The sequence below is a fragment of the Drosophila pseudoobscura genome, chromosome 2 (genome assembly GCF_009870125.1).
Source record: "Drosophila pseudoobscura strain MV-25-SWS-2005 chromosome 2, UCI_Dpse_MV25, whole genome shotgun sequence".
In the NCBI taxonomy this organism is placed as follows: Eukaryota; Metazoa; Arthropoda; class Insecta; order Diptera; family Drosophilidae; genus Drosophila; species Drosophila pseudoobscura.
Window position 1 is genome coordinate 12,433,979 of NC_046679.1, and position 23,840 is coordinate 12,457,818.

The following is a 23,840-nucleotide window of genomic DNA, read 5'->3' on the forward strand; positions in this document are numbered from 1 at the left end:
CATATAGACTTGGAGGATTTCTGGACTTGTGCAATAATTGGCTTGATATGAAATGTAAATAACACAATGATATAATGTCTGATGCCATCTGGTTGAAGGCTGAAATCAGCTGTAAACTTGAACCAATTGGGAAGTGGGTCAGGGGGTTTTTCCATATCAAAAAGATTTTCTCTACTAATTATTAGCAGCTCTAAATGGATACCATACCAAATTGATCTTGATCTTTGTTAGGGAAATGTCGATTCCATTTTCTATTTTATGCCACTGCATCATTTCCGTTTTCAAATTTCGTGCCAAAAACGTAAACGTCATGCACTTGGCCAGACCCGAACCCCATCCGATCCCAGCCGATCTACTCCTCCCTGTGCCATATATTCCTTTTGTTGATTTTTTTATGTGTTTTGAAAATAAATTCAATTCAATGGAAGGCAAAATGTGTGCAAAATGCGCCGCTAAATTCGCGTTAATCTCCAAAATCACGAGCTGTTCCCTGGATCATCCATTTCTGTCTATCTATTTAGAGACTTTAGTGGATTCTTGGCTTTTGGGGGATCTGCTTAATGCAGTTGAATTAGATACACATTCATTATCTGTCGATCTGTTTGTATATCAAACAAATGTACCTTATCTGTCTGTATCTATTGGAGTCTTTGCATTCATCTATATTTATACCCGATACTCAAAGACTATAGAGATATACTAGTTCTGTGTAGATTTGTGTAACACACAGAAGAAAGCGTCTCCGATCCAATGAAGTACATATATACGTATATTCTTGATAAGTAGATGGGAGTAGAGTAGATCGGATCCTTGGTATAGCCATAAGGAAGAGCCAATAGTCAATGCAACAGGTAAAATATTATAATATTCGAATCAAATAGGTCATTAGGTGGTAAGAAGATAAACAAAGTGCAAGAATTAACATTAAAACATAGAACTAGAGGTTCGTGGTTCCAATATCTGTCTAGGTTTTTTCCATATCTCATGACAAGTCATGAACCCTGATGTTCTGGTTTAAAGTCTATGTTTAAAAAGCTAACTCCTTGAATCTAACTGGCTATAAATATTTTAAAATCTTTCCGTCTTTCCTTAAAGATATCCTTATGGTTGCCTCTAGATATTTTAACAAATACAAACTACACGATCTTGATCTAAATAATATATTTGTATTTATGTCTCTGCATTTCGATAAATCCATCACCTTTAAAACTCTATCTCTCTAGGGAACATCCACCTATCTTCTATCTATTGAATCTACTTAATCTGCTCAATCCATCAGTCTTCTCCTATACGATATATCTCTTACAATGATCCGGCGTCTGCCTTCGCCTCATTTAAGGTGACGTCAATGATCAGAGGGCCCTACGAGATCCACGTTTTTATACCCGATACTCAAAATGAGTATTGGGGTATATTAGATTTGTGGTAAAAGTGGATGTGTGTAACGTCCAGAAGGAATCGTTTCCGACCCTATAAAGTATAGATATTCTTGATCAGCATCAATAGCCGAGTCGATTGAGCCCTGTCTGTCTGTCCGTCCGTCCGTCTGTCCGTCCGTCCGTCTGTCCGTCTGTCCGTCTGTCCGTCCGTCCGTCTGTCCGTCTGTCCGTCCCCTTCAGCGCCTAATGCTCAAAGACTATAAGAGCTAGAGCAACGATGTTTTGGATCCAGACTTCTGTGATATGTCACTGCTACAAAAATATTTCAAAACTTTGCCCCGCCCACTTCCGCCTCCACAAAAAGCGAAAATCTGTGGCATCCACAATTTTAAAGATACGAGAAAATCAAAAACGCAGAATCGTAGAGAATGACCATATCTTTTAGACTGCGGAATCTGAATTGGATCGTATTATTATTATAGCCAGCATCATGTCACAGCTCGCGCACTTTGGTGACTCCAATTGAGTCCCATCGACTGCTTGAAGGTATTCTATTCAATTGAATGCTCTCACTGAAGGTAATTCTTCTGCGGACTTACCATAAAAAGAGTTCCATGTTATGATTGAGATGCTCAACAGACTTACTAGAACAAATTTAATAAACATCTCTGATGAAGAATTTTGTTATTTTTATTTGGTTTCTTTTTGGAAAGGAATCTCTCTGTGTATGTAGGTAGTTTGACTGCACTGGAAATTTCCTTTATTATACCCGATACTTAAAATGAGTATTGTGTGTAATGTCCAGAAGGAATCGTTTCCGACCCCATAAAGTATATATTCTTGATCAGCATCAATAGCCGAGTCGATTGAGCCCTGTCTGTCTGTCCGTCCGTCCGTCCGTCCGTCTGTCCGTCTGTCCGTCCCCTTGAGCGCCTAATGCTCAAAGACTATAAGAGCCAGAGCAACGATGTTTTGGATCCAGACTTCTGTGATATGTCACTGCTACAAAAATATTTCAAAACTTTGCCCCGCCCACTTCCGCCCCCACAAAGGGCGAAAATCTGTGGCATCCACAATATTAAAGATACGAGAAAACCAAAAACGCAGAATCGTAGAGAATTACCATATCTTTTAGACTGCGGAATCTGAATTGGATCGTATTATAATTATAGCCAGCATCAAGAAAACAATTTCATTTTGTCTCGCCCTGTCTCTCTCTAACACACAGGTAGCATAGGCGGCTTTGCTTAGAGTAAAACATTAGCGCCTAGATCTCAGAGACTATAAAAGCTAGAGCAACCAAATTTGGTATCCACACTCCTAATATATCGGACCGAGACGAGTTTGTTTCAAAACACATCCTGAACTTGAAATAGAACCATGGAACGAATGCTTGCGAGGGAAGGGTGGAAGGGTAGGAGCATGGTTGGGAGGCCCGAACTGCAATCGGATTATGATGTTGTGCTCGAGGGACCGTGATTGGTTTATTTTTGGCACGTTCCCTGCAATTTGAACTTTGCTTTGAATGGAAAAGTCTAATGACTGAGGAGTGGCGCTGACTCAAAAGGCGCACTGACTCCAAAGGTACACTGTAAAAAATGGAAAATGGAAAGGAAATATGTTTCTAGTGCGATATTTTCTGGATTTTATTTGGCATACTTTTGGGAGTTAACAAAAAGGAATATTCTAACCAAATTGTATCACATTTTCTTCAGAATTTGTGGTTTAAAAGGTTTTAATGTTTATTAAGATACAATCCCAGCTGGAAGTCTTAGCAAATAACGTATAAATTGAATATCTCTGAGACAACATTTAACAATCAAATCGGCGCATAATATTTACTTTCGGTTGGAGTATATTCCAGCTGTCAATAAGACCCCCAACAGAATTTTTGCGAGCAATACGTCATTGTTGTTGAGTGACACATAATGACGCATGGACAATGGTTGAACATGTTTATAGGACTAGCAGCAACAGCGGCTTTCCCTACCCATCAATTAATATTCATAAGCAATTATCCGGCTTACCCATAAGCATTGTCAATTTCTAGGCATTGAGTGTGTCTGTGTTTATGATAATTAAAACATTAATTAAAGAAGAGATTTGAAGGGTCGAATATTTAGATACCCTAGGCGATTGATGTTTTCTATGAAAGCAATATGGGAGAATAGGGATCTGATCTTTAGGAAAGATCATATGAAACATATGAGAGGGAAATTTATGAATAGAATCTTGGGGTACCTCTAAATTAGTTGGATTCCTCATTTCCACTTGGGAAAACTTGTGGAATGAAGCGAAAAATATCCCATAAGCGACAGGACTCATTCTTTATGGACGAGACGAACCTTCTAGATCTTAACCAATGAAATATTTAAGGTTAATTATAAAACATGCATCAGCTATATCCATATCCCAATTTTCAAAACTGTCTGAATGCCTTATCCAATCGGAAACATTTTCTGCTTTGTGTTGCAAGCTTCCCCTCGAACCGATCATACCCTCATCCAGGGCATAATAATGAATTATGCCATGTGTGTTTTTGTCGAGTGTACTCTCACACACTTGCACTTACAGGGCACACTTACACACTTACACACTTACACACTTGCATGCCGTTGCTCATATTTGTCCAGCATTGTCATCATCATCATGCATTGAGCGGAGCGGAGCAGAGCAGCGACTGAGCCCGCGCCGCCAGTCGCCGTTCAGCCGCCAGCAAAGTCGAAGCTGCCCCAATCCGCCGAAAATGTACGCTTGCACTGACTAACAGTAATTACAGCCAATTGAAGAGAGTCTTTATTGAGTGAACGGTAAACTAATGCATGTACTTTTTCTGCCAACAGGTTGAAGGCATTTAATCAACAATAACAATACTTATTTGACGCGAAATAACGATTTGTTTGTGAACGAAAAACGAACGCCAAGAAAAACCAAAACAAAATCTAATTAGAGGAAATTTAAAATAATTAATAGAAGAAAATAAAAGATTAAGCAAAGCAACGAAAAGCAAAGAGACTGTAAATTAAAACAAAAACAAAAACAACAACGATCATGTTTAATTTGCTGCGACGCTCGCGTCAGAGAAAGACGACGAACAAGAGCAAGAGCCACGACACGAGCGACGAGGAGGACAGAAGTAATAAAGAGAGCAGCCCTAGCAGTCTAAGCAGCTCTCTTAGGCAAAGAGAGAGCGAGAACAACAGACGGCAAGAAGAAGAGCGCAATGGAAGAGCACAACTCCCGGCCCACAGGCGGGCGGTGATCGAGGAGCTGGAGGACTTTGCCGATGACAGCGACGAAGAGCCGAAACGACGGCCGCCGTCGCTGTCGTCGTCGCTGCCGCCTTGTGTAAAATTAGCAAAAACAGCTGCTAATGGCCGCCACTCCGAAGCGGCAGCAGCACTCTCTCCGCTCCGCTCTGACAAACGGTATATAAATAACACAGCAGGACAGGAGGCGGTGGCAGGGGGAACTGCCGTTCTTGCTGTTGCTGCTGCTGCTGCTCTTGACGATGATCCAAATGCTGTGGCCGCCTCTGCGGACAGTCCAAACGAGACAGCAGCCAGCGCGAACGCGAATGCTAACGGTAACGGTAACGAGAGCGGCAGCCACTACACTGAAAAGGTGGCCAATCAGCTAATTGGCAATCGCCATAGCCCCCCGCAAATTGGGCCACTGATCGATGGCCGGCCAAACGACACAGTAGTCGCCCGTCGAGAGCGTGCCGCAACGAACGAACGACAATCATCGTCGCGTCTATCCCTGGGAAGCATTGTTGCCCTGCCACTGTCGGCCCTAAGTGGCAGTAACAAAAACGGTACAAACAAGGACCTTGACTGTGAGACGACAGCAACAGCAGACAGTGTGACCAAGAAACGAAAAACTCTGCAAAAGAGTCGCGATTTTCTCAGTGAAATTTTCATGGCGCGAGGACGTAATCATCAGCGCCAGCAGAAGCAGCAAAAACAACAGCAAGTGCAACACAGCAGCGGCAAGTGCAGCAACACTGCCGCAGAGAGCCAGAAGAGTAACGATAACGATAACAGTAACCACGTAATCGGTGAGGCAGCACTGGCCGCACGCCGTCTCGCACACCTTGAAACGAACTCCGACCCCGCCACTGCCACTGCCGCCGCAGCATCCACAAATAGTTATCAAATGACTATGTCTAATAATAGACCAGAGAAGAACGGCCAGAGAGCGGAGCAGCATCAGCATCAGCCAGAGAGCGAGCTGAAGCGAGAGCGTCGCAGTAATTCAGCTGGAGCAGCAGCACAACCACAGAATCCCCCAGAGAAACGAGAGCGCCAACGGCCAGAGAGTGGAGAGAGCAGTGGACGAGCGTTGGGGCGATCAAGCAGTGCCGAGCCGCGAGATGGCAGCGCCAACAGAGACTTCATTCAAGCGGCAAACGTCGTCGAGTGGCGGCGAACGGTGGCCCGGCACGCGGAAGCAGCAGAACAACGCCATCAGCCAGGCAATGCAACATTGCAGCAGCAGCAGCAACAGCAACAACAACAACAAACAAGTGACATAATCATGGGCCAAACCAGTGCCAAGCCCAACGAAACGGCATCGGCAGCGGCATCGGCGCACAGCTCACGAGCCAGCACGCCGCGTGAGTTCCGTGAGTCGATCGTGTCTCAGCCAGCGCCCCAGGCACCGCCGCGCCAGCACAAGTCCTCCCAGGATGTGCCACAAATAACCGTGGAGGACTGCAGCTTTGAGAGCTTCAGCAGCAACGAAGAGCAAGAGGAGCCGAAACCGGAACCGGAAGTCTACCATGACTTCGATAGCGGCCTGAACATCGAAGAACTCAACGAAGCAAACATCGAGACGCTCGAGGATGAGGTCTTTGCCGCGGATATACCCTCCACCATCTATCAGAATGCCAATGGCAGGCCCTGGACACGCCTCAGCCACGTCAAGCTGGAGAATGTCCAAGAGGAAGCAGAAGAAGAGGAGGATGAGGAGGAGGACGAGGACGAGGATGAAGTGGATGAGGCGGTGGATCTGGAGTATCACCACCACAGCCAGGCCACGCCCAGCGGCAACTCCAGGCAGTCGGCCAGCAGCGAACGGAGCGCCCTGAAAAGCGACTCCAATCTGAGCAGCAGCTATGCGGATTCCGGCATTGGGGTGCACGACGAGGAGCAACAGCAGCAGCAACAGCAGAAGGTGCAACCGCCACAGCCGCCGCCCCGCAGCTCATCGGCCACATCGGCGACCCAGCCGCTGCTGCAGCGTCGCGACAATCGCTCGCCCTTCGCCCGCGACGGCTACTCCACGGACTGCGAGGAGACGCTGCTGCAGTGCGACGAACTCGATGACGAGCGCGATCTCAGCGAGCGGCTGGTATGCATCGAGAGCATTAGCCTGCCGGATGTGGTGGTTGAGTCAACGACCGCCAGCACCACAACAGCCACAGCCTCGACCACAAATGGCAGCAGCAGCAGCGGCACAGAAGCACAGATCAATATCAATATTGCCAACGGGGCGGGGGCCAACAGTCTGGGGAATGTGCACTTTATACCCATCCACGTGGAAGGACGCAGTCGCAGCAACAGCCCCAAGCAGCGCAGCCGCGACGACAGCTGTCTGGGCGAGAGCCTGGAGATCACCGAGGATGGCAGTGTCCTGAACAAGCCGGCCCTAAAGGAGCACTCCTATGAGACACACGAGCTCAGGTAAGGCTTGATTGGATCCTAAAAGAGGGGGGAATACAAGATGATCTGTGGCGTATACGTGATGGAAGTGCATCGTGTGGGTCGTATACTTCGTGCCGCAGCTGTGTGGCAGCCATTGCGACGTATTTGAATCGAACCGATGCCAACAATTTCCCCAAAAACATCTGCTTGTTGTAGCCAATTTATCTTGATCTTCATGTCATGGAGCACGATCACTTTCAAGTGTGATTTTGCTCTCCCGAAACTATAGATAAAGTGCAGCAAATGATACGAATTTTTGGGTTAAAAGAGGATTACAAAAGCTATTAGTTTAATGCCAGGAAATGCGGAATTTTGGTCAAAGATGGCTCCATTAGATAGGAATCTTTATGCCAGCCTTGGTTGCATTTTCCTGTGTGAGAATTTCCCTCTACACTTTCCGGCATACGTTTGCAATTCTATACATTTTATTTCTGATTTAATTATGCATATATTCCGTAGATATTTTGGCATCTGTGAATGAAACGTACGATCTTTATGGAGCATTCTGCACATTAATATTTTCTCTCTGGGATTTTCATTCCCTTGAATTTCTCTTTTGATTGTCTCTCTCTCCCGCTCTCGTTTTTTGTTTTTCTAATTTTGATTTTCCAGCCAGGGCGCCATACCCTAGATATATATTTTTTAAATAGAACAAAACATATACAAAATTTGGGCAAATTTTTCGGAATAATTCTGTTGGCATCTGCCCATCAAAATCCCTATACAGAAAACGAGTCAAGTGATAGATGAAACGCCTTGAAGTGCTTGATGGATACAAGACACCCAAAAATTTCTGAGGAAAACCCACTTGTTCAACGCTACGTATACGCAATGGGAAAACAATCGTTTTGTGGCCATTGTTTGGCCTTCTCGGGGCATACGAAATATGACAGATTGTGACAGCCGTGCGGGCAAGTGGCGCAAATTATTCCTACAATTTATATTCATGTATAAATTGTTCAGTTTCAATATTTTAAAATTTTGACTTTTTTTTTATTTTTGGTCAAAAATAAATTCACTTCGTCATTTGCGTTGTTTTTGGCAACATGTTGGCCATTTCCCACGCTTGTTTACCCTTTTCGAAGGAGGGTATGGATGATCCATCATGAATATATAAATGTATCTTTGGCTGCACAGAAAGAGCATCGAAATCTTCGCTTTTCTTTCATATTTTCTCATGTGCATAGAACACGATCTGCCTGCTCTAGTTTTTCTAATTTTCCCCCGCTTATTTTCGTCTTGTTGCAAAAAGAAAAATCATAAAAGTGTACGATGTACGATGTACGGTGTACATAATTTAGAGCAGGGGTTGGGGACCTGCACTTGTGGAATTTTATTTGGGTTGTTCTTGATTCTGTTGGATAATTGATTCGGCGTTTCCGTGAGTAGTGGCTGGCCAAAGTACATGTCTGTTAGCATTGAAAGATTGTTTATAAAGGCGCAAGGCGCACATGCGGCGTATGCGTAATTTCCTCCCACTAACTTATGGGTAATACTTTGCCTCCTCCCCCTCCCAGGGGTTGTTTATCCAATCCAATTTGATGAGCAACTTGGGAATAAACAACAAAAGTATCCAAACACCCAACTATTTGCCGGGGAAAGTTCTCAGAGGCTGAGCCAGAACTAGAGGCAGATGCGGCGATGCCTTTGCCAAAAATAATTTAAATAACTTTCAATCTAAGTGCACGCGATGCATCTGTCTTGCTCTGTCCATACCCCTCTCTCTCTCACTCTCTCGCGCTCCCTCTCTCCCCCTCTCTGTCTTCATGTCTTTCTCTAGAGACAAGCCAAGACCGCGTGTCACAAAATTTTGATAAATTCACTGCCCATTGTCTATACTAGACATTTCGTACGTTTCGAATATTCTTCTACTTTGGCATACAGTGCGTGACGGTACAATAAGAACAGACTACATATAAAATTACACAGGAAATTATAATTCCATTCGATAGCTGGATTACTTATCAATTAAAATTATAATTACTCAACTTTTATCAGAGACCAAAAATAATAAAATTAAAATTAAAAAAAAAATTGTTCAAAAATACAAATTGAAAAAATGTGACCTTTATAAAATGGTTAGGATTAGCTTTTATTAGCAATTTTTTTTAAATTAATTTTTTTTTATTATTTTTACTATTATTTTTTTTTTTTTTTTTGAGAGTTGTATTTTTTTTATAAAATAATAATAGTAATAAAATTTATTGCTTGCTAGTACCAAGTTTTATTATTAAATTGTATACGTTATTTTTAAATTTGTATAATTCAATTCAAAAACATCTCATTATTTAAAATTTAAAAGTTTTTAATATGAAATTGCTTTTTTTATAGTCAAATAGCTTATATTATACTTTTTTTATAATGCATTATAAAAAATAAAAAAAATAAGAGTCACACCTGATTTTAGTCATACAAATTTAAAATATATTTTTTTTCGACATAAAAATGTACAAAAATAATTTTTTTTTTTTAATTTCAACATATAAGTATACAAAAATAATTTAATTTTTATTTTAAAATAAGACTAATTTTTTTTAACATACAAGTTTTGGTTTGTTTTTAACAGAAAATTTTTTATTATTTAATAATTTTTGTATTATAAAAATTAGAAATCTTCCGATATCGATAGGTTTCTAATACTCAATGTACTTCTATGACACTCTTGAGTGGCATCTTAACCTTTCGCTTATGGGATATTTGTACAGCAATTCAACATCAGGGGCCTCTATAAAAAGAAAGAACATCCCTCCATCATGGAATTTCCTAGGTTTTTATTAGCCCTATTGTCGCGAAACGCACCGTAGAGAATAGTAAGAGAGAGTGAGAGAAAGAGTTGGCAGAATGTACGTACCAGAAGAAGGCAAAAAAAAATACATATCGTGCGATTTAAAAATAAACTTTGCGCATTTTCGCAGCCACAGGAATCGACAAAGATAAATTCAATTAAAACGTATTTCATTCTGCGTTGAAAGCCAAAACAAAACAAAGCAAAGGCACAAGCCACAAGCCACAACAAACTACATATTATATAAAATTCTATAGCTGTATCTGACAGTCTGCGTATCTGGTATATATTGTATCTCAACAAATTATGGTTGAGGAAGACATTCCCCATACCCCAGTATTTTTTTACACCCCATTACGGATTTAACGACCGACTTTTCCATTCGAAATTGCGTCAATCAAATGTCAAGCGATAGGTGCAAAACGTGTGTCTCCATTAGAAATATTATTATTATTATTATTTAGATTTTTCTAAAATATATTTATATTATTTTTTTGTGGTGCTGGTGATCATCACGTTTGTGAATCATTTTGTTTTGTGTGCTGGGGATTATACTCAGACAAGATCTCTGTGACAGCTGATCTATTGCTTCCCTACCCAAACTATTAGTCACTCCTGATGGAACCATTGTTTTTTGCAGAAAGGAGATTAAACAGCAGAAGGCACGCTTCAGCAGCCAGCTGGACGAGGCCCACAAGAATGTCCATCAGCTGGAGGCCAAAGTGGGGGAAATGCATCTCAAGATACAGAAACTGGAGCAGGAGCTCTCCCTCAAGCAATGGAATGTGGAAAGTAAGTCAACGACACGCCTAAGATCTGTGGAAAATACTAACAAAATTCTTTAAAGGACTCCAGGGGGAGCTGAGTGCCGCCCATACGGATGATGAATATGTGCGCAAAAAGCTGAAATTTCTGGAGGATGAAAAGGTACACTTGAGGCACAAATACAGCGAAGATCAAGATGAATATCGGCTCAAATATGGTCTGTAGAAAAGCCCACACTTCTAGAGCTTTCTGTAAAAGTTAGTTGTATCTTTCCATTGGTTAGACGAACTCGAGGCTCAGTACAACGATCTGACCGAGAAGTACAAACAGACCCAGGGTCTGGCCAGCAGTCTGCAGACCCAGCTGGCGGGTGCCCAGGCCGAGGCCCAGGAGTGGCGCCAGCAGGTGGACACCATTCGCTCAGAGCTCGATGAACAGATACGCATACTGAAGAACGCCCTGGAGAACTCGGAGGCAGAGCGCAAGATATGCGAGGACAAGTGGCAGAAGGAGTTCGAGATGCTCAGGACACACAATCGAGGTGCGCCTCAGGCTTTACGCCATGCCAAAAATACTTTTATTCTTATTTGTATACCCTTTTAGAGCGCGAGGAGTCTCTGATGACGGACTGCGAGTGGCAGCTGCGGCAAATGCAGCGTCAGTGCAAGGACAAGATGGACAAATCCAATTACGAACGGAAACAGGCCTCAGCCAAGGCCGAGGAACTGGAACTGGAGCTGCAGTCGCGTCGCAAGGAGGCCGAACATTTGCGGGTGTGCCAGGCGCAGGTGAACTCCCTTCGAGGCGTTGTGGGCGAGCAGGAGCAGACCATTCAAACGCTCATGGATCGCATCGAGAGTCTCAAGACCGATCTGGTCACTGCCAACGAGAGTCTCGAGGCCCAGATCGAGGCTGTGCACAAGATCAAATATCAGTGTGATAAGTGAGTAAATCTTATATAGGAGATGGGTTCCATCCATAGATCTTGCCCCCTTTTTGCAGTGCCATCTATGACAAGGAACGTCAAATGATCTACAAAATCGATGAGGTACGCAATGAAGCTGCCGCCTTCTGGGAGAACAAACTTTAGTAAGCTCCAAAATCCATATAAAAAAACGATCCCCAGATCCTAACAGTCTCTACTTTCGGTACCTTAGCACAGAGATGACAAGACTGACAAATGAATTGGAGTCCGTTTATGTGGACGAGCGAAGGGATGCCCTGGATAAGCTGCAGAATGAGCATATAGAGGAGCTGCGAGCCCTGACCAATCGATACACGGCCAATGAGGACGAACTGCGAGCCGAGGCAAGCCCTAAACCAGCAAAATCTTCCCTTATACTTCTCTAGAGGGACTTTCTCTTCTAGATCGATGAGCTGCATGAAAATCTGGAGCTTAAGAAACAGGATTTCCTCACTCTGCGCGAACGTTCCGACAATGCCCTGCTGCAGACGCGCATGCATTTGGATCGGGCCGATCGCGAGTACCAGAATGCCATGTGTCGGGAGGAGGATCGTCGCGTGGAGCTCGAGGAGCGCCTCAAGAAGGAGTTCGAGGAGGAGAAAACCGAAATGGAGGAGAAGTTCCGCGAGCGGCTCGGCCAGGTCAAGGACGAGTTTGCCAAGGAACTGCAGCTGTCCACCCAGGACATGGTAGAATCTCATCGCAAGGAGTTGGGTATGTTCAAAGGACCCTAAACCACAATTGAGTGATCGATTAATCGATCCCTTTCGATAACAGACTCGCAAAAGGCCAAACTTCAAGCGGAAAGAGACGAGGCTCTGCAGGATCTTGTGGACCGACATCGCGCCAAAATAGCCGCTGCCGATGAGCGATTCAAGTGAGTGTGTGTGTGGCATGCAACACGTACAGCCCTACAACCTGCCTGCCTGACCTTTGGCTTGAATTGAATGCCTTTTTGCCTCTCACTGTCCATCACACTCGCACTCGTACTCGTATTCGCATTCATTTTCATCTCGACTCTCATGTTTTTTGTTTCTCTTTTTCCGCACTATTTGCACACCTTTGCTCGTGGATCGTGCAGCATGCTGCAGGGCATAGATGGTGCCACAGCGAGACGTACCGCCTTGTGGGTGCTGGCCAGGGGCGCGTGTCCGTACACGCCCACACTCTATGTGCTATATCTGACCATGTCGCCACTGATCGCCCTCGCATGCTTAGTGTTCAATATTCTGGCTGTGCTCTATATCAAATATCGACATCTGCTCAAGCGCCACTAACTTCGAAAAACCGTTCTCTTCAAAAAAAACTAACAATAGAAATTAAGTTTCGTTATGGTGTATGGAATACATAGATACCCTATAATATCGATTACTTTTACTTTCTCTTTCTCCTCGCTATATGTTACGTGTGTGTTGTGTGTGTGTGTGTGTGTGTCCTGCCAAACCACCAATCGAACCAATATACCTCTGCACACCCTCTAAAACGCTCCGAAACGTGCGAAAACATCCCGAAAACGCTTCGAATCCACTTCGAATCCGCTTCGACTCCACTTCGAATCCTGCAGCGATTTAGAGCTTCGGCACCAGCGCAATCTCAAGGACCTGAAGGCGGCATACGATGCCGAGAAGGCGGCGCTGGATAAGCGGGACATCAGCAATGCCAACGAGATCGAGCAGCTGCACCGCAAGTGCCGTTGTCTAACGAACCTGTAAGTCCACCTTTCTCACTCTCTCTCTCCCTCTTTCCGCTTAGCCGTGTTGTGGCTCCCTTGTCCCCTAATCTCTCTCCTTGCCCTTGCCTTTTTGTACTATCGTTTCTCTCTGTTTTGTAGATTCGAAGAGATGCGCATGCGCTATGAGCGTCGGGATCCTCGAGCCGAGGATCTGCGCGAAATCTCCGAGCTGCGAACGCGCTGCGAGAGCCAGGAGCGGGACCTTTATGTCCTGACAGATCGTTTGCGGGACATGCAGAACCAAATGTCGGAGATGCAGCAGAATGGCAAGGCAGGCGGCAAGTCCATCAAGAAGCCACCGCCCAAGACACTGCCCACCAGCTGTGACGTCATCTATGAGGAGAACGAAGAGCGGGAATCCCCCGAACAGGAGAGTGGCAACAGCCAGGAGGAGGATGACGAAAGGGAGGAGGACGAGGAGGAGGAGGAGCACGAGCAGGAGCCCAGCGACACGGAGTCGAACCACACGATCGAGGTCAACGGCAAGGGCCCGCGCCTCAACGAGGACGACGCCCACCTGATAACGGCTGTCTAAACGATCCCATCCGATCCGATCTGTCACTTCCAAAACCAAAAAATCTTTGGCTGTTTTTTCAAAAGAAGATTTGCCCCAGAGGGTCATTTGAACCATGCGACAAATACAAAAAAATTGAAAATAACTTTTTGAATTGGTTTTTGAAACCGCACCAAAAAAACTCAAACAAAACAAACCAGAACGAAATAAATGTAAATATTTTTAACAGAAACATCTCTTTTCTACATCATTTTTACACATTCAACGGATTCTACATCGTATTTACATCCTTATCAGTCCTTTGGCCCATCTTCATGGTGTGCTAGAAGTCGGGGTGGACTTTACTTTGCATTCGTTGAATTCGGCTGGGTGGTTTTGGCTGCTGTACATACCTTATTTTATTTTGCCGGCAGCCCATTTTCTAGCAACATGTGGCCGTTCTCTTCGAGGCCCGAAGCGAGCCGGCAGCAGGACCGAGGTCAGCCGAAGCTCATATTGGAACGCAAAATGAGCACGTCTACTCTCTTTTTCGAACCGAACTGTGGTGGGCTTTGGAAAGGTATGGACCACAGGCAAAATCGGCACAGCAACATTTCAGCGACTCACGGACATCACCTCATATAAGATTTTCAGGAAATATTTTTAGGTGCCTTAAGAACATGAATCCGAATTGTTGTACTAACATGCGATGCATCATGCGTTTGTTGCCGAGCAACATTTGAGCTCGGAACGATTAACCCATTGTAGACCAGTGACCAGATGATTTTTACCGTTTTACCGAAATTTTTGACATCTAAGGCTCCAATAAATACAGAAACTAGTCAGTTTCTGCCTATCACATTACAATTTTGCAATTGTAGGTCTTAGTAGAGAGATAAGAATAGGAATTGTGATCAAGATATTTATAAAACATATAAATTTGACAAAATCTTTTCGGCTCCGCTCTCACTCTCTGAGCCGGTTAAATTCGCTCTCAATGAGTGAAAATTCGACCTTTTGCTAAAACCCTTTTTTAAACAAAATCCAACAAATACAATTATTCTAATTAAACAAATCAAGTAGGAAATTGATTCACCTAAATGTTCCATATATGTAGATAGTATTATTCAACGGAACAAAGAATATGAGTAATTGGTCGTCGAATTTGAATTCGCCGCAGTTCGCCGAAGTTCGCCGCAGTTCGCTTTAGCAACAATGAGTCTCGTTCCAATGTTGCACATTCCATACACACTGTTGCGGCAACATTTACTTGAAACCCGTATTTTAGTCAAAATAAAATACATTAAGGTAATTAAAAGAAGCAATCTTGTAAAAAATGCATTTATCTATGGGATAAAGCTATGTGGGCATCTATATAGCTTGATATAGGCAATACCCGATTCGCCGCAGTTTCGCTTTAGCAACAATGAGTCTCACTCCATACACAAACATGTTGCTAATTCCATGCACACATACCCTGGGGCGAAATGGATGTTATAGAATTGCGGAAATGTGTGTCATCCCTGGCTCTAATTAATGCAGAAACTAGTCAGTATCTATGTTAAACGATATTTTGCAATTAGTGGTCTTCTTACAGAGACCAAGAACTGGTACTGGGATCAGGATTTATTTACAAACACCTAATCGAATACATGAATAGACCAAAAAAATGCAATCTAAGACAAGGTCTTTACTAATTAGATTTGAAAGCAAGTTGGAAAACAGTATCTTTATATAATATTCACGAAATAGGGTATACAACGGCCATACCCTGGTTGACAACAAAGAGTCTGCAAATGCCAGCAACATTGACGACACAACCTGCGACATCGAACATTTTTGTTGAAATCGTGTTTTTGTCAAAATAAGAAACTTGCAAGTACTTAAAAATAGTTAATCTTGTTCAAAATTGATTCAGCAATCATATAAAATTATCTGGGCAAAAATAAGATATCTATTTAGCTGGGAATATTCGACGGAAGAAAGAAAACGAAGAATTCGTCAATTGGTCGTCAACACATGCAAAGATGTTCGGCTCGCATAAGCACCCGAACGCCAGAGCCGACGTCACGATGCATGTCCAAACATGTCTCATTCGTGTTTCAAATTTTCGAGCAGCGCGGTTGCTGTGCTGCGCGTCGTCAAGAAATTTAAGAACGATATCGTACTAACGTATATTTCGCATTTACCGGAGCGCGCGGCTGAAAGAAACCTATAGTTCCGCCGAAATTCCGAAAACGGCCGAAGAATCCAATTTTTAAATCGAATGCAACGGTTATTTCGCGGGTTGGCTGAAATCGCGATAAAAAAGGAAACGCATCAAAAGCCGGTAAAAGAACGGAATTAAAAAATTAGAAACAAATCGAGATAATAACTATTCAAAAACAAGAAGCCGTTTAAGAAATTGTGATAATTTGTTGATTTTTTGTAAATATCTCGCTGCATCGTGGGTGGCAGAGCAATCATAAATTAGAATAACAAAAACGAACGGAGCTGCCGGCTGCAATTATGAAAAGGTAGAAAGCAACAAAAACGAAAAAACGAAGAGTAGCTGAAGAAGCGGAATCTGGATGGGGCAGAGATTTTGTGGCATTGTTGTTTGCATGTCCCATGTCCCTCCATTTATCTGCCGGCAGAGAGGTCGTTGGCGCTAAGGTCACGCCAGCAAAACCAACGGAGCAGCGGGCGTTTGTTTCGTGTGGAGTGCAAGTGACAAAAAGGAAAACGACAACAACATAAAACCAAAAAAAAACGTAGACGAGAACCAGAGTTCTAAGTTCTCTCCCCTTCCGGGCTCTAAACAACAGCGAAAAGAACGTGAGTGAGTGTGTGTGTGTGTGTGTCGCATGGCTCAAGCAAACGGTTAATCTTCATAGCCCCAGCTCCGCTCCGCTCCGGGTGTGTTTGTGTGCTGTGTTATATTTTGTGTGTGTGTGCTACCGCCACCGCGCTCTCTCCCGCGCAATTTAGCAAGGAGCGAAAATCGAAAATGTAAGTGCCGCTACTTTTATTGCTTTTCTACGTTTAAGATCTCTCCTCCTACCTCCTACCTCTACCTCTGCCCACGTTTCTTGTTCTCCTTTTGCCTTACTATTCGTTTGTACGTGTGTGAGTTGCTGCAGCCTCCACCAAGCGCCGCATTTAAAGGATATTCCTAATCCGTTTTATTGATTGCCGGTCGTACCAAAGCAGGGTGCCGGGTGCAGGGTGCAGGGCAAGGCAGGCAGAAACAGCGACAGCATCACAGCTGGAGTGCTTCGTCTCTGTCTGTTTCTCTCTGCCTGCGTGCGTGTGTGTTTCTGTGTGTGTGTGTGTGTTCTTGTTCGGGCAATCTGTGCTGCCCTCACCCCCGCCGCCATAACCATCTCTCTCTCTGCTGCTGTTTTTCTTTTTTTTTTTAATGTTTTTTATACCCTTTGCAGAGGTTGTTACGTTTTCGAGCAGATGCTCAAAAATTATATTTCAATCGGCATTATATTGATATATTCTTGATCAAAATCCACAGAAAGGTCTCTATAAAGATGCTTCTTGGCTTAGAAAAAAAAGTTTTCTGAAGGAGAAATTTCTTCCAACAAGAATTCGATTTTTTAGATGAGTTTTCTTTTCGAATATTCCTGTGCCTCAAAAATTATTCTTTTTCCGTAGGAAAAAAAGTTGAAAATTTTCAATGCCGCTTAAAAAAAAGTGTATTTTCAGTCTCGGACTCGACTGCCGCTTCGGGCATATTTTTCCTTTCCTTCCTTCCCTTTTATGCGCTGTCTTTGTTTCCCCCGGAGGCTTCTCCCTGGGGATTTGCTGACAAATGTTAATTATTTTGGCATTGCTGTTGTTCGATCTTCTTCTTCCCTTCTGCCTTTGCCTCTCTCTCTCTCCTTCCGTTGATCTTGCTTAATTCTGCTTCTTATCTTTTTGCTTAATTCCTGAGCATTTCTGGAAATAACTTTATTGTTGGGCAAAAATTAAGAGAAATATGTGCGGCACCTGCCACCGTGGGGCATAACTCAATAATCACATCAAATGTCATCCAGCCCCACCCCCCCTCTCCACCTCTCCCTCTCCCCTGGCATCACTCGTTTTGCTGTGCAACACCTCCTTGAGAGGTGTGTCCAGCGCCCCCCCCCGCCCCCGACCCCTCGCTGGGGCTAATGCCGCACAGCTGCGCGCCATTTAAGTCGCGGACAAGTGTTTTGCCGGCATTCGCGGAATGCGACGACGGAGGACCCCGAGCCCAGGGCCAGGGCCAGGGCCCGAACAGAAGCCGCAGCAAAAAAAAAAAAGTGGCAGGCAACATTGCCACCAATTATGCGATAAGCAAGTGGAGAGCCACTACAGATGCTTGCCCCGCCTAGCCCCTCCTCCTGCCTCTCTCTTAAAGTTTTGCCTGCTTAAAGCTTTAACGGTGGTTTCTGCCGCTCTTTAAAAGAAGAGCGTAAAGCCTTGAAAGAAAGCAAAAGTTGTACTCTTTCAGGACCCTTTGAATAAAGTAATTTAAATCCCACATTCCCCAAAAAAAAAAAGCACACCCATAATAATAATAATAATAATAATGATCAAAAATTGCGACTGGAAAAACTAACAAAAGGCCGCGTGCTTGGAGCTCTCAGGCCGCGGCGCTGTCTTCAAACGAAACGAAAAGCGTGCAACAAGAGGTGGAGGGGGGAGGGGCAAGAGGCAGGCAGAACCAGAGCAGAGGAATGACCTTATATTGCAACTGCAACGCAAACAAAGGTCCGCTAATGGGGAGGGAGAGCAGAAGAGAGAGAGAGAGAGGGAGAGAGAGAGAGAGGGAGAGATCAGCGCCGGCAAACCGGTCGATGGGTGCCCATTGGAGATGGCTACGGCTCTGGCTACTGCGGGGCAATTGGGCCAAAAGCATAAAAATCAGTCAAGAGTCGCCGTTGCAGCCCAGCGTCCAGTGCACGAGCATTAAAAGCGACAAACAAACAAACAAACAAACAAACAGAAACGGGACGACGGACCTGCGGACCTGCAGAATCCTCCTCCTCCTCCCGCTCCTCCCCGCTCCACCATGGCTGCCTCCCAAAGGCCTAGGCCCTGGCCACAGAAATCGATTTTCTCGCAAAACTTGGCCAGGGCTCAGGTCCGAGTCGGAGTCGGAGTCGGAGTCCGAGTCCAGTGCCGCAGGGCCCAGGGCCCGCCACTTCATGTTCCTGCCTGCTCCTCCATTGCTCCACTTCTTCCACGGCTCCACCTCCTCCTCCTCCTCCACCTCCTTCTTGCTGCCGCTCTCCTTCGCCTTCTCCTTCTCCTTCTCCTTGTGCTGTAATGGATATGGTTCAGGCGCGCGCGGTTTTTTGATGATGATACTCTTGATAATGATGATTGAAATGATGATGATGATGATGCCACGTTTCGGTTCGCTTCGGTTCTGTCGTCGCCGAGTTGTTTAGTTGTCTCTCTTTCTCTCTCTATCTCTGCTTCTCCTTCCTTCCTCCTCCCTTCCTGCTGTAATTGCAATTGCAATTTTCTCCGACTGCAACTTCCCTGCTGCTGCCGCTGCTGCTGCTGGAGGGTTAGTAAATCTGCAAATTGCATTCGCCCAGGAAATTTAGTAGCCTCATGGAACACCACATGGAACCACAGCCTCAGCCTCAGCCCCAGCATCGTCGTCCAGACTCGAGAGTTATTTAATTTGTGTTATAAATAAATTTGTTTAAAGCAATAATTGCCTCGAGGGGGACCAACTGTAAATGTTTGCTGAGAGCGGCATGCGAGAGCGAGAGAGAGAGAGAGAAAAGCTTAGAGCAGAGACCACTCTCTGACAGATCTTTTTACTAATTGAAAACCCATGCAAAGAGAGGGGGAAGGGGTGGAGGGGGGTGTGTAGGTGGAAGAGGATGAAAGGCCAAACCAATTCCCGAAAAGAACAACATAATTTGAGGGGCCTAGACACGCAACAACAACAACTACAGCAACAACAACAACATTTGCATGACCAAAGCAGCAATTACTGGCTCTGATGCTGCCCTCAAGCCTTTGCCACCTGCTCTCTCTCTATCGCTCCCTCTCTCTTTGCTCTGCTGCGTGTGTGTTCGCAGCAGCTAAACTGTCAATAGAAGGGGGGGGGGGGGGGGGGGGGAGAGTCCCCCTGCCTGTTTTTCAAGTTGTCTGCAAACGACACCCAACGATGACATCGTCCGTCGCCTTTTGCACTGATTTTTGCCCTGCCCTGGCTGGCTCATCAGCAAAAAAACAACAAATCAACGAAGAAGGGAAGAGCAAGAGGCTTCAATGACAACCAAAACAACAACAACAACAACGAGAGCGGAGTAGACCTTGGACTGATGGTTGCATCATCCCTCCTCTGAGTCCTACAACTGTTTATTGCATCCCTATCTAGGGTGAGAGGAAGGCCCGACCCGCAGCCGCCCATTGAAAGAGAGGAGCAGCCGAAGGAAGTAACAGAAGCAGAGGGAGGGGGAGGGGGAGAGCTTCAGTAGAAAAGATGCAGCGGCGACAGAGCTTTTGCATGCTGCATTTTTACGGTTGTTCCTCTCTTCCTGTTGTGCTTGTACTCTCCCTCTCACCCCGCCCCCCCCCCCCACTCTGGTGGACTCTTCTTCTTATTTGGGTGTTGTTGTTTTTGGCATTGCTTTAATTATTGTTCCGTTTCGTCTGCCATTTGCTGCTGCACTTTTTCTCGTCTCGTTTTTGTTTGTTTCTTGTTTGTTTTTGTTTTGCTTCCCGTTTTTGTTTTTGTTTTTATTTTGCTCGTCGTTGCATTGGATGAGGGGGGGTATGGATAGCATGCTGTGGGTAAAATAATACAATAGGCTCACCGAATCACTTAAATCATTCACTCACACACACACACACAGCTTGAGAGTAAGCAAACGGATATGGAGGTAATGGATATGGCTGATTGAAGAGGGAAATGTTGAGAGGGATCTCTTTGGTACAGAGTGGATTTACTTTAAGGCTTACATGTGGAACTTTTGTTAAGGCGCTGCCAATCACTTTTGTAGTTCTGCTTTTGATCGAAAGATCGCTGCCTCTGCCTCTGCTAATGGTCTGCTGCTGTTTAGCTTTTGTATGGCCGCTGCTCTGCTGCTGTTTAGCTTTTATAAGGCCGCTGCTCTGCTACTGTTAAGATTTTGTATGGCCACTGCTCTGCTGCTGTTAAGCTTCCGCCTCTGTTCTTTTCTCTCGTATGGCTACTGATCTCTGCTTCTGTTAATCTTCCGACTCTGTTCTTATCTCTCGTATGGCCGCTGCTCTGCTTCTGTTAAGCTTCCGCCTCTGTTCTTATCTCTCGTATGACCGCTGCTCTGCTTCTGTTAAGCTTCTGATTATGTTATTGCTCTCGTATGGGCTACTGGGCTCTACTGCTGTTAAGCTTCCGACTCTGTTCTTATCTTTCGCATGGCTACTGCTCTGCTGCTGTTAAGCTTCCGATTCTGTTCTTTTCTCTCTTATGGCTACTGGGCTCTGCTTCTGTTGAGGCGCTGCTGAAGCTCTGCCTCTGCTTATCTTCGAATTTGATCTTCGAATTTCAAGCTCAAGGGCATCTAGAACTAGCTCTTTCTCTCTCTCTCTCTCTTTCTCTTTCCCACAGCTCCTGAAGCACCTGCAAAATGAATTCGAATTGTAAATGATTTTCATGGCCCGATTCATCTCCAACATTTGTTGCATTCCTTGTTGCACTGCAAACGAGAGAATTCTCTTGCATGTAATTATTTTAAATCGTTTTTCCACTCTTTATTTTTTTCTTTCCTTTTGTTGTTGTGTCTGTGGAAATGCAATTGCATCCCGCCCCCCGCCCCCCGCTCCTCCTGCCCCCTGCCCCTCTGGCAACATTTCTAAAAAACCCAACCGCCGCCCCAAAAACATTTCACTTTTCTTTGTGCAAAACGAATCAAAACAAAACAGAAACAAAAATACAGAAAAATGAAAAAAAAAAAAACAAAAACAAAATGCAAAGTTCGAAGCCCCCGGAACGCTTTAACGGGAGTCTTGGTGGGGAGGGAGGGAGGGGGGAGGGAGTGGCAGCAACAAAAAATAAATAAAAAACAGAACAGAATTAAACGAATCAAAATAAAAGAGAATGAAATGCAGCCGAGGACTAGGACTAGGAAACCAGGAGGCGGCCAGGAACCGCCGCTGGCAGGAGGTCCTGACGTTGCAACGTGCCACAGCCCGCCGTACCCGTCCTCGTCCTCGTCCTCCTGATTCTGCTGTTGTTGGCCATTTTTGTGCGACTTAAATTGCATTTTATTTCTGCAACGTTGCAAAACATTTATTTACTTTCATGGTTTGTTGAGTATTTGCCAGGCCACAAGGAACTACTGCCACGGCAGGACGACAGCGCGCCAGGGATACGGCTAAGGATAAGGACGATGATGATGTGAGCCAGGGGCAGGGGCAGGAGGCAGGAGGCACGAGGCAGGAGGCAGGGAAAGAAGTCTGCAACGGAACTGTTGACTGCTTTTGAACTTGTGCGTCGTCGTCCTCGGCAATTGCATCCTTAGACAATGACACAGAAAGAGGCAGGAAGAGAGAGATGAACTGCAGACATTTTAGGGAATGGGTGGCATCCATGGGTTCCTCTGGGAAAGACCTTTGGATTCCGTACTTGCGGCACATGTGCTGGAATTTTTCTTTTTGTGAAAATATTCTATTTCCCTGATAGAAGCTTTGTTTCAATATGTTTTCAATCCTCAAAGATTGAAATTGATGGCGATGGCCCGAGGGTACGTCGGGCTGCTGCAATTATGCGCTAATTAAATGCTACATAATTTTTGGAATGCCGCGAAGACAGCTAAAAAATGCATAACATATGTTGAACAGGCCGAAAAATCGACCAAGATCGAAAGAAACCAAGAAACCAAGAGCCCAAGAACCGCTTTCTGTGGCCTCATGCCGCGGGCTCTTGGGGCACACAAGAAACAGCAGCAGCCATAACCATAACATGTTTTGTTATTAATTATAGTTTACGCAATGCAGGGGACAGGCCGAAGACAACAACAGTCACAGTCACTCAGAGGCAGAGCCAGAGCCTGCCACGGATCGAGGCAGGCAGGAAGCCCAGAAAAAAAAGAGTTCACTTAATTTGACGCACAAATGTCAGTCACAGTCGGTCGTTCCCCTGTTCCACCGTTCCTCTGTGCCACTCCTTCGTTCCTTTTTTTCCTGCTGCTCAGTGAACCGCCGCCGCCGCCGCCGCGCGTCAGTTGGCGGCTTCTCTCCGTCGTTCCTGTCGTTCCTGTCGTTACTTTAGTTGTGAAAATAACTCAATAACTAATCCTTTTTGATGCCATACCAAAAAAAGGGTTGTTTGCCCAAGGCATTCCGCACAAGAGAGAACATGTGGCAGAAGGCTCGGGACTGCCTTTCGTCTTTGACTTGACAATAAAAATTATCATAATTATATTTAAATTAATATGCAACAAGGCAGCGGCAATTTCCGTGCTCTCTCTCTCGACAAATTACAGGAAATGCCAAACACCAGAAATACCAGCGGCCATGCCCCCGTTGCCCCCGTTGCCGCTTCCCTTCTGTCTGCCACTCTTTCTGTTCACAAAACTGTTTATATTAATTAGGAGACTCACACCAGACTCAAAAGCAGAGCAGCATCGGACACGGGTCTCGGGTATTTATGACAGAACCCTAAAAAAGAAATAGGAGAAATGCCATCGTTTTTTATGACGTTTCATTTGAGTGAATTCAATTTCACACCTATCAATATTTAATAGAATGTTGGGCCATCAAGGGAGGGGGATAACAGAACGAAGAAGACTAAGCCACAGTGGGAAAGAGAGAGCCAGAAAGCGGGAGAGGGAGAACGAGCACAATCTGGACTCTAAACCACACTGGATGGAAAAGAAAGAGATAGAGCACACACGCAATGCTAAGCCACACTGGAAAAGAGAGCCAGAAAGGAGAGGGAGTACAGGCCGGATACTTGACGGCTAAGCCACACTGGAGGAAAAGGAGTAAAAGATCACACGCACTGCTAAGCCACACTGGAAGAAAAGGAGAGAAAGGGCCACACTG

General features: G+C 44.8%; 2 protein-coding genes across 7 annotated transcripts in view; both read left to right on the plus strand.

Moving 5' to 3' along the window:
* The first annotated feature begins 4,384 nt into the window (after positions 1 to 4,384).
* On the plus strand, positions 4,385 to 14,019 carry LOC6897221 (trichohyalin). 2 transcript variants are annotated; one of them, XM_002137357.3, is made up of 11 exons: positions 4,386 to 7,066; positions 10,513 to 10,664; positions 10,720 to 10,854; positions 10,921 to 11,178; positions 11,241 to 11,580; positions 11,640 to 11,726; positions 11,795 to 11,945; positions 12,006 to 12,315; positions 12,379 to 12,478; positions 13,166 to 13,309; positions 13,433 to 14,019. In XM_002137357.3, the coding sequence occupies exons 1-11, from the start codon at positions 4,431 to 4,433 to the stop codon at positions 13,866 to 13,868; spliced, it is 4,749 nt and encodes a 1,582-aa protein (XP_002137393.2). In that variant the 5' UTR covers positions 4,386 to 4,430; the 3' UTR covers positions 13,869 to 14,019. The 2 variants fall into 2 exon arrangements, with proteins under 2 accessions (XP_033239996.1, XP_002137393.2); XM_033384105.1 differs by lacking the exons at positions 13,166 to 13,309; positions 13,433 to 14,019 and adding an exon at positions 12,683 to 12,972 and having other exon boundaries at positions 4,385 to 7,066.
* Positions 14,020 to 15,858: 1,839 nt separating this feature from the next.
* The window catches only part of SKIP (Shal K[+] channel interacting protein), a 174,747-nt gene continuing 166,765 nt past the window's right edge, over positions 15,859 to 23,840 (plus strand). For 3 of the 5 annotated variants that reach the window (XM_003736475.3, XM_033376529.1, XM_033376532.1), the window contains exon 1: positions 15,861 to 16,817. The gene's annotated coding sequence lies outside the window, so the exon portion shown is untranslated. Of the gene's footprint in view, positions 16,818 to 23,840 lie in introns of all 5 variants that reach the window. The other 2 variants (XM_033376531.1, XM_033376530.1) reach the window with 2 other exon arrangements.

Coding starts and splice junctions, on each gene's coding strand:
- LOC6897221 (XM_002137357.3), top strand. CDS start 4,431: ATGTTTAATTTGCTGCGACGCTCGCGTCAGAGAAAGACGACGAACAAG. Junction 11,581..11,639: donor ATCAAATATCAGTGTGATAA/GTGAGTAAATCT, acceptor CCCTTTTTGCAG/TGCCATCTATGACAAGGAAC. Junction 11,727..11,794: donor TTCTGGGAGAACAAACTTTA/GTAAGCTCCAAA, acceptor TCGGTACCTTAG/CACAGAGATGACAAGACTGA.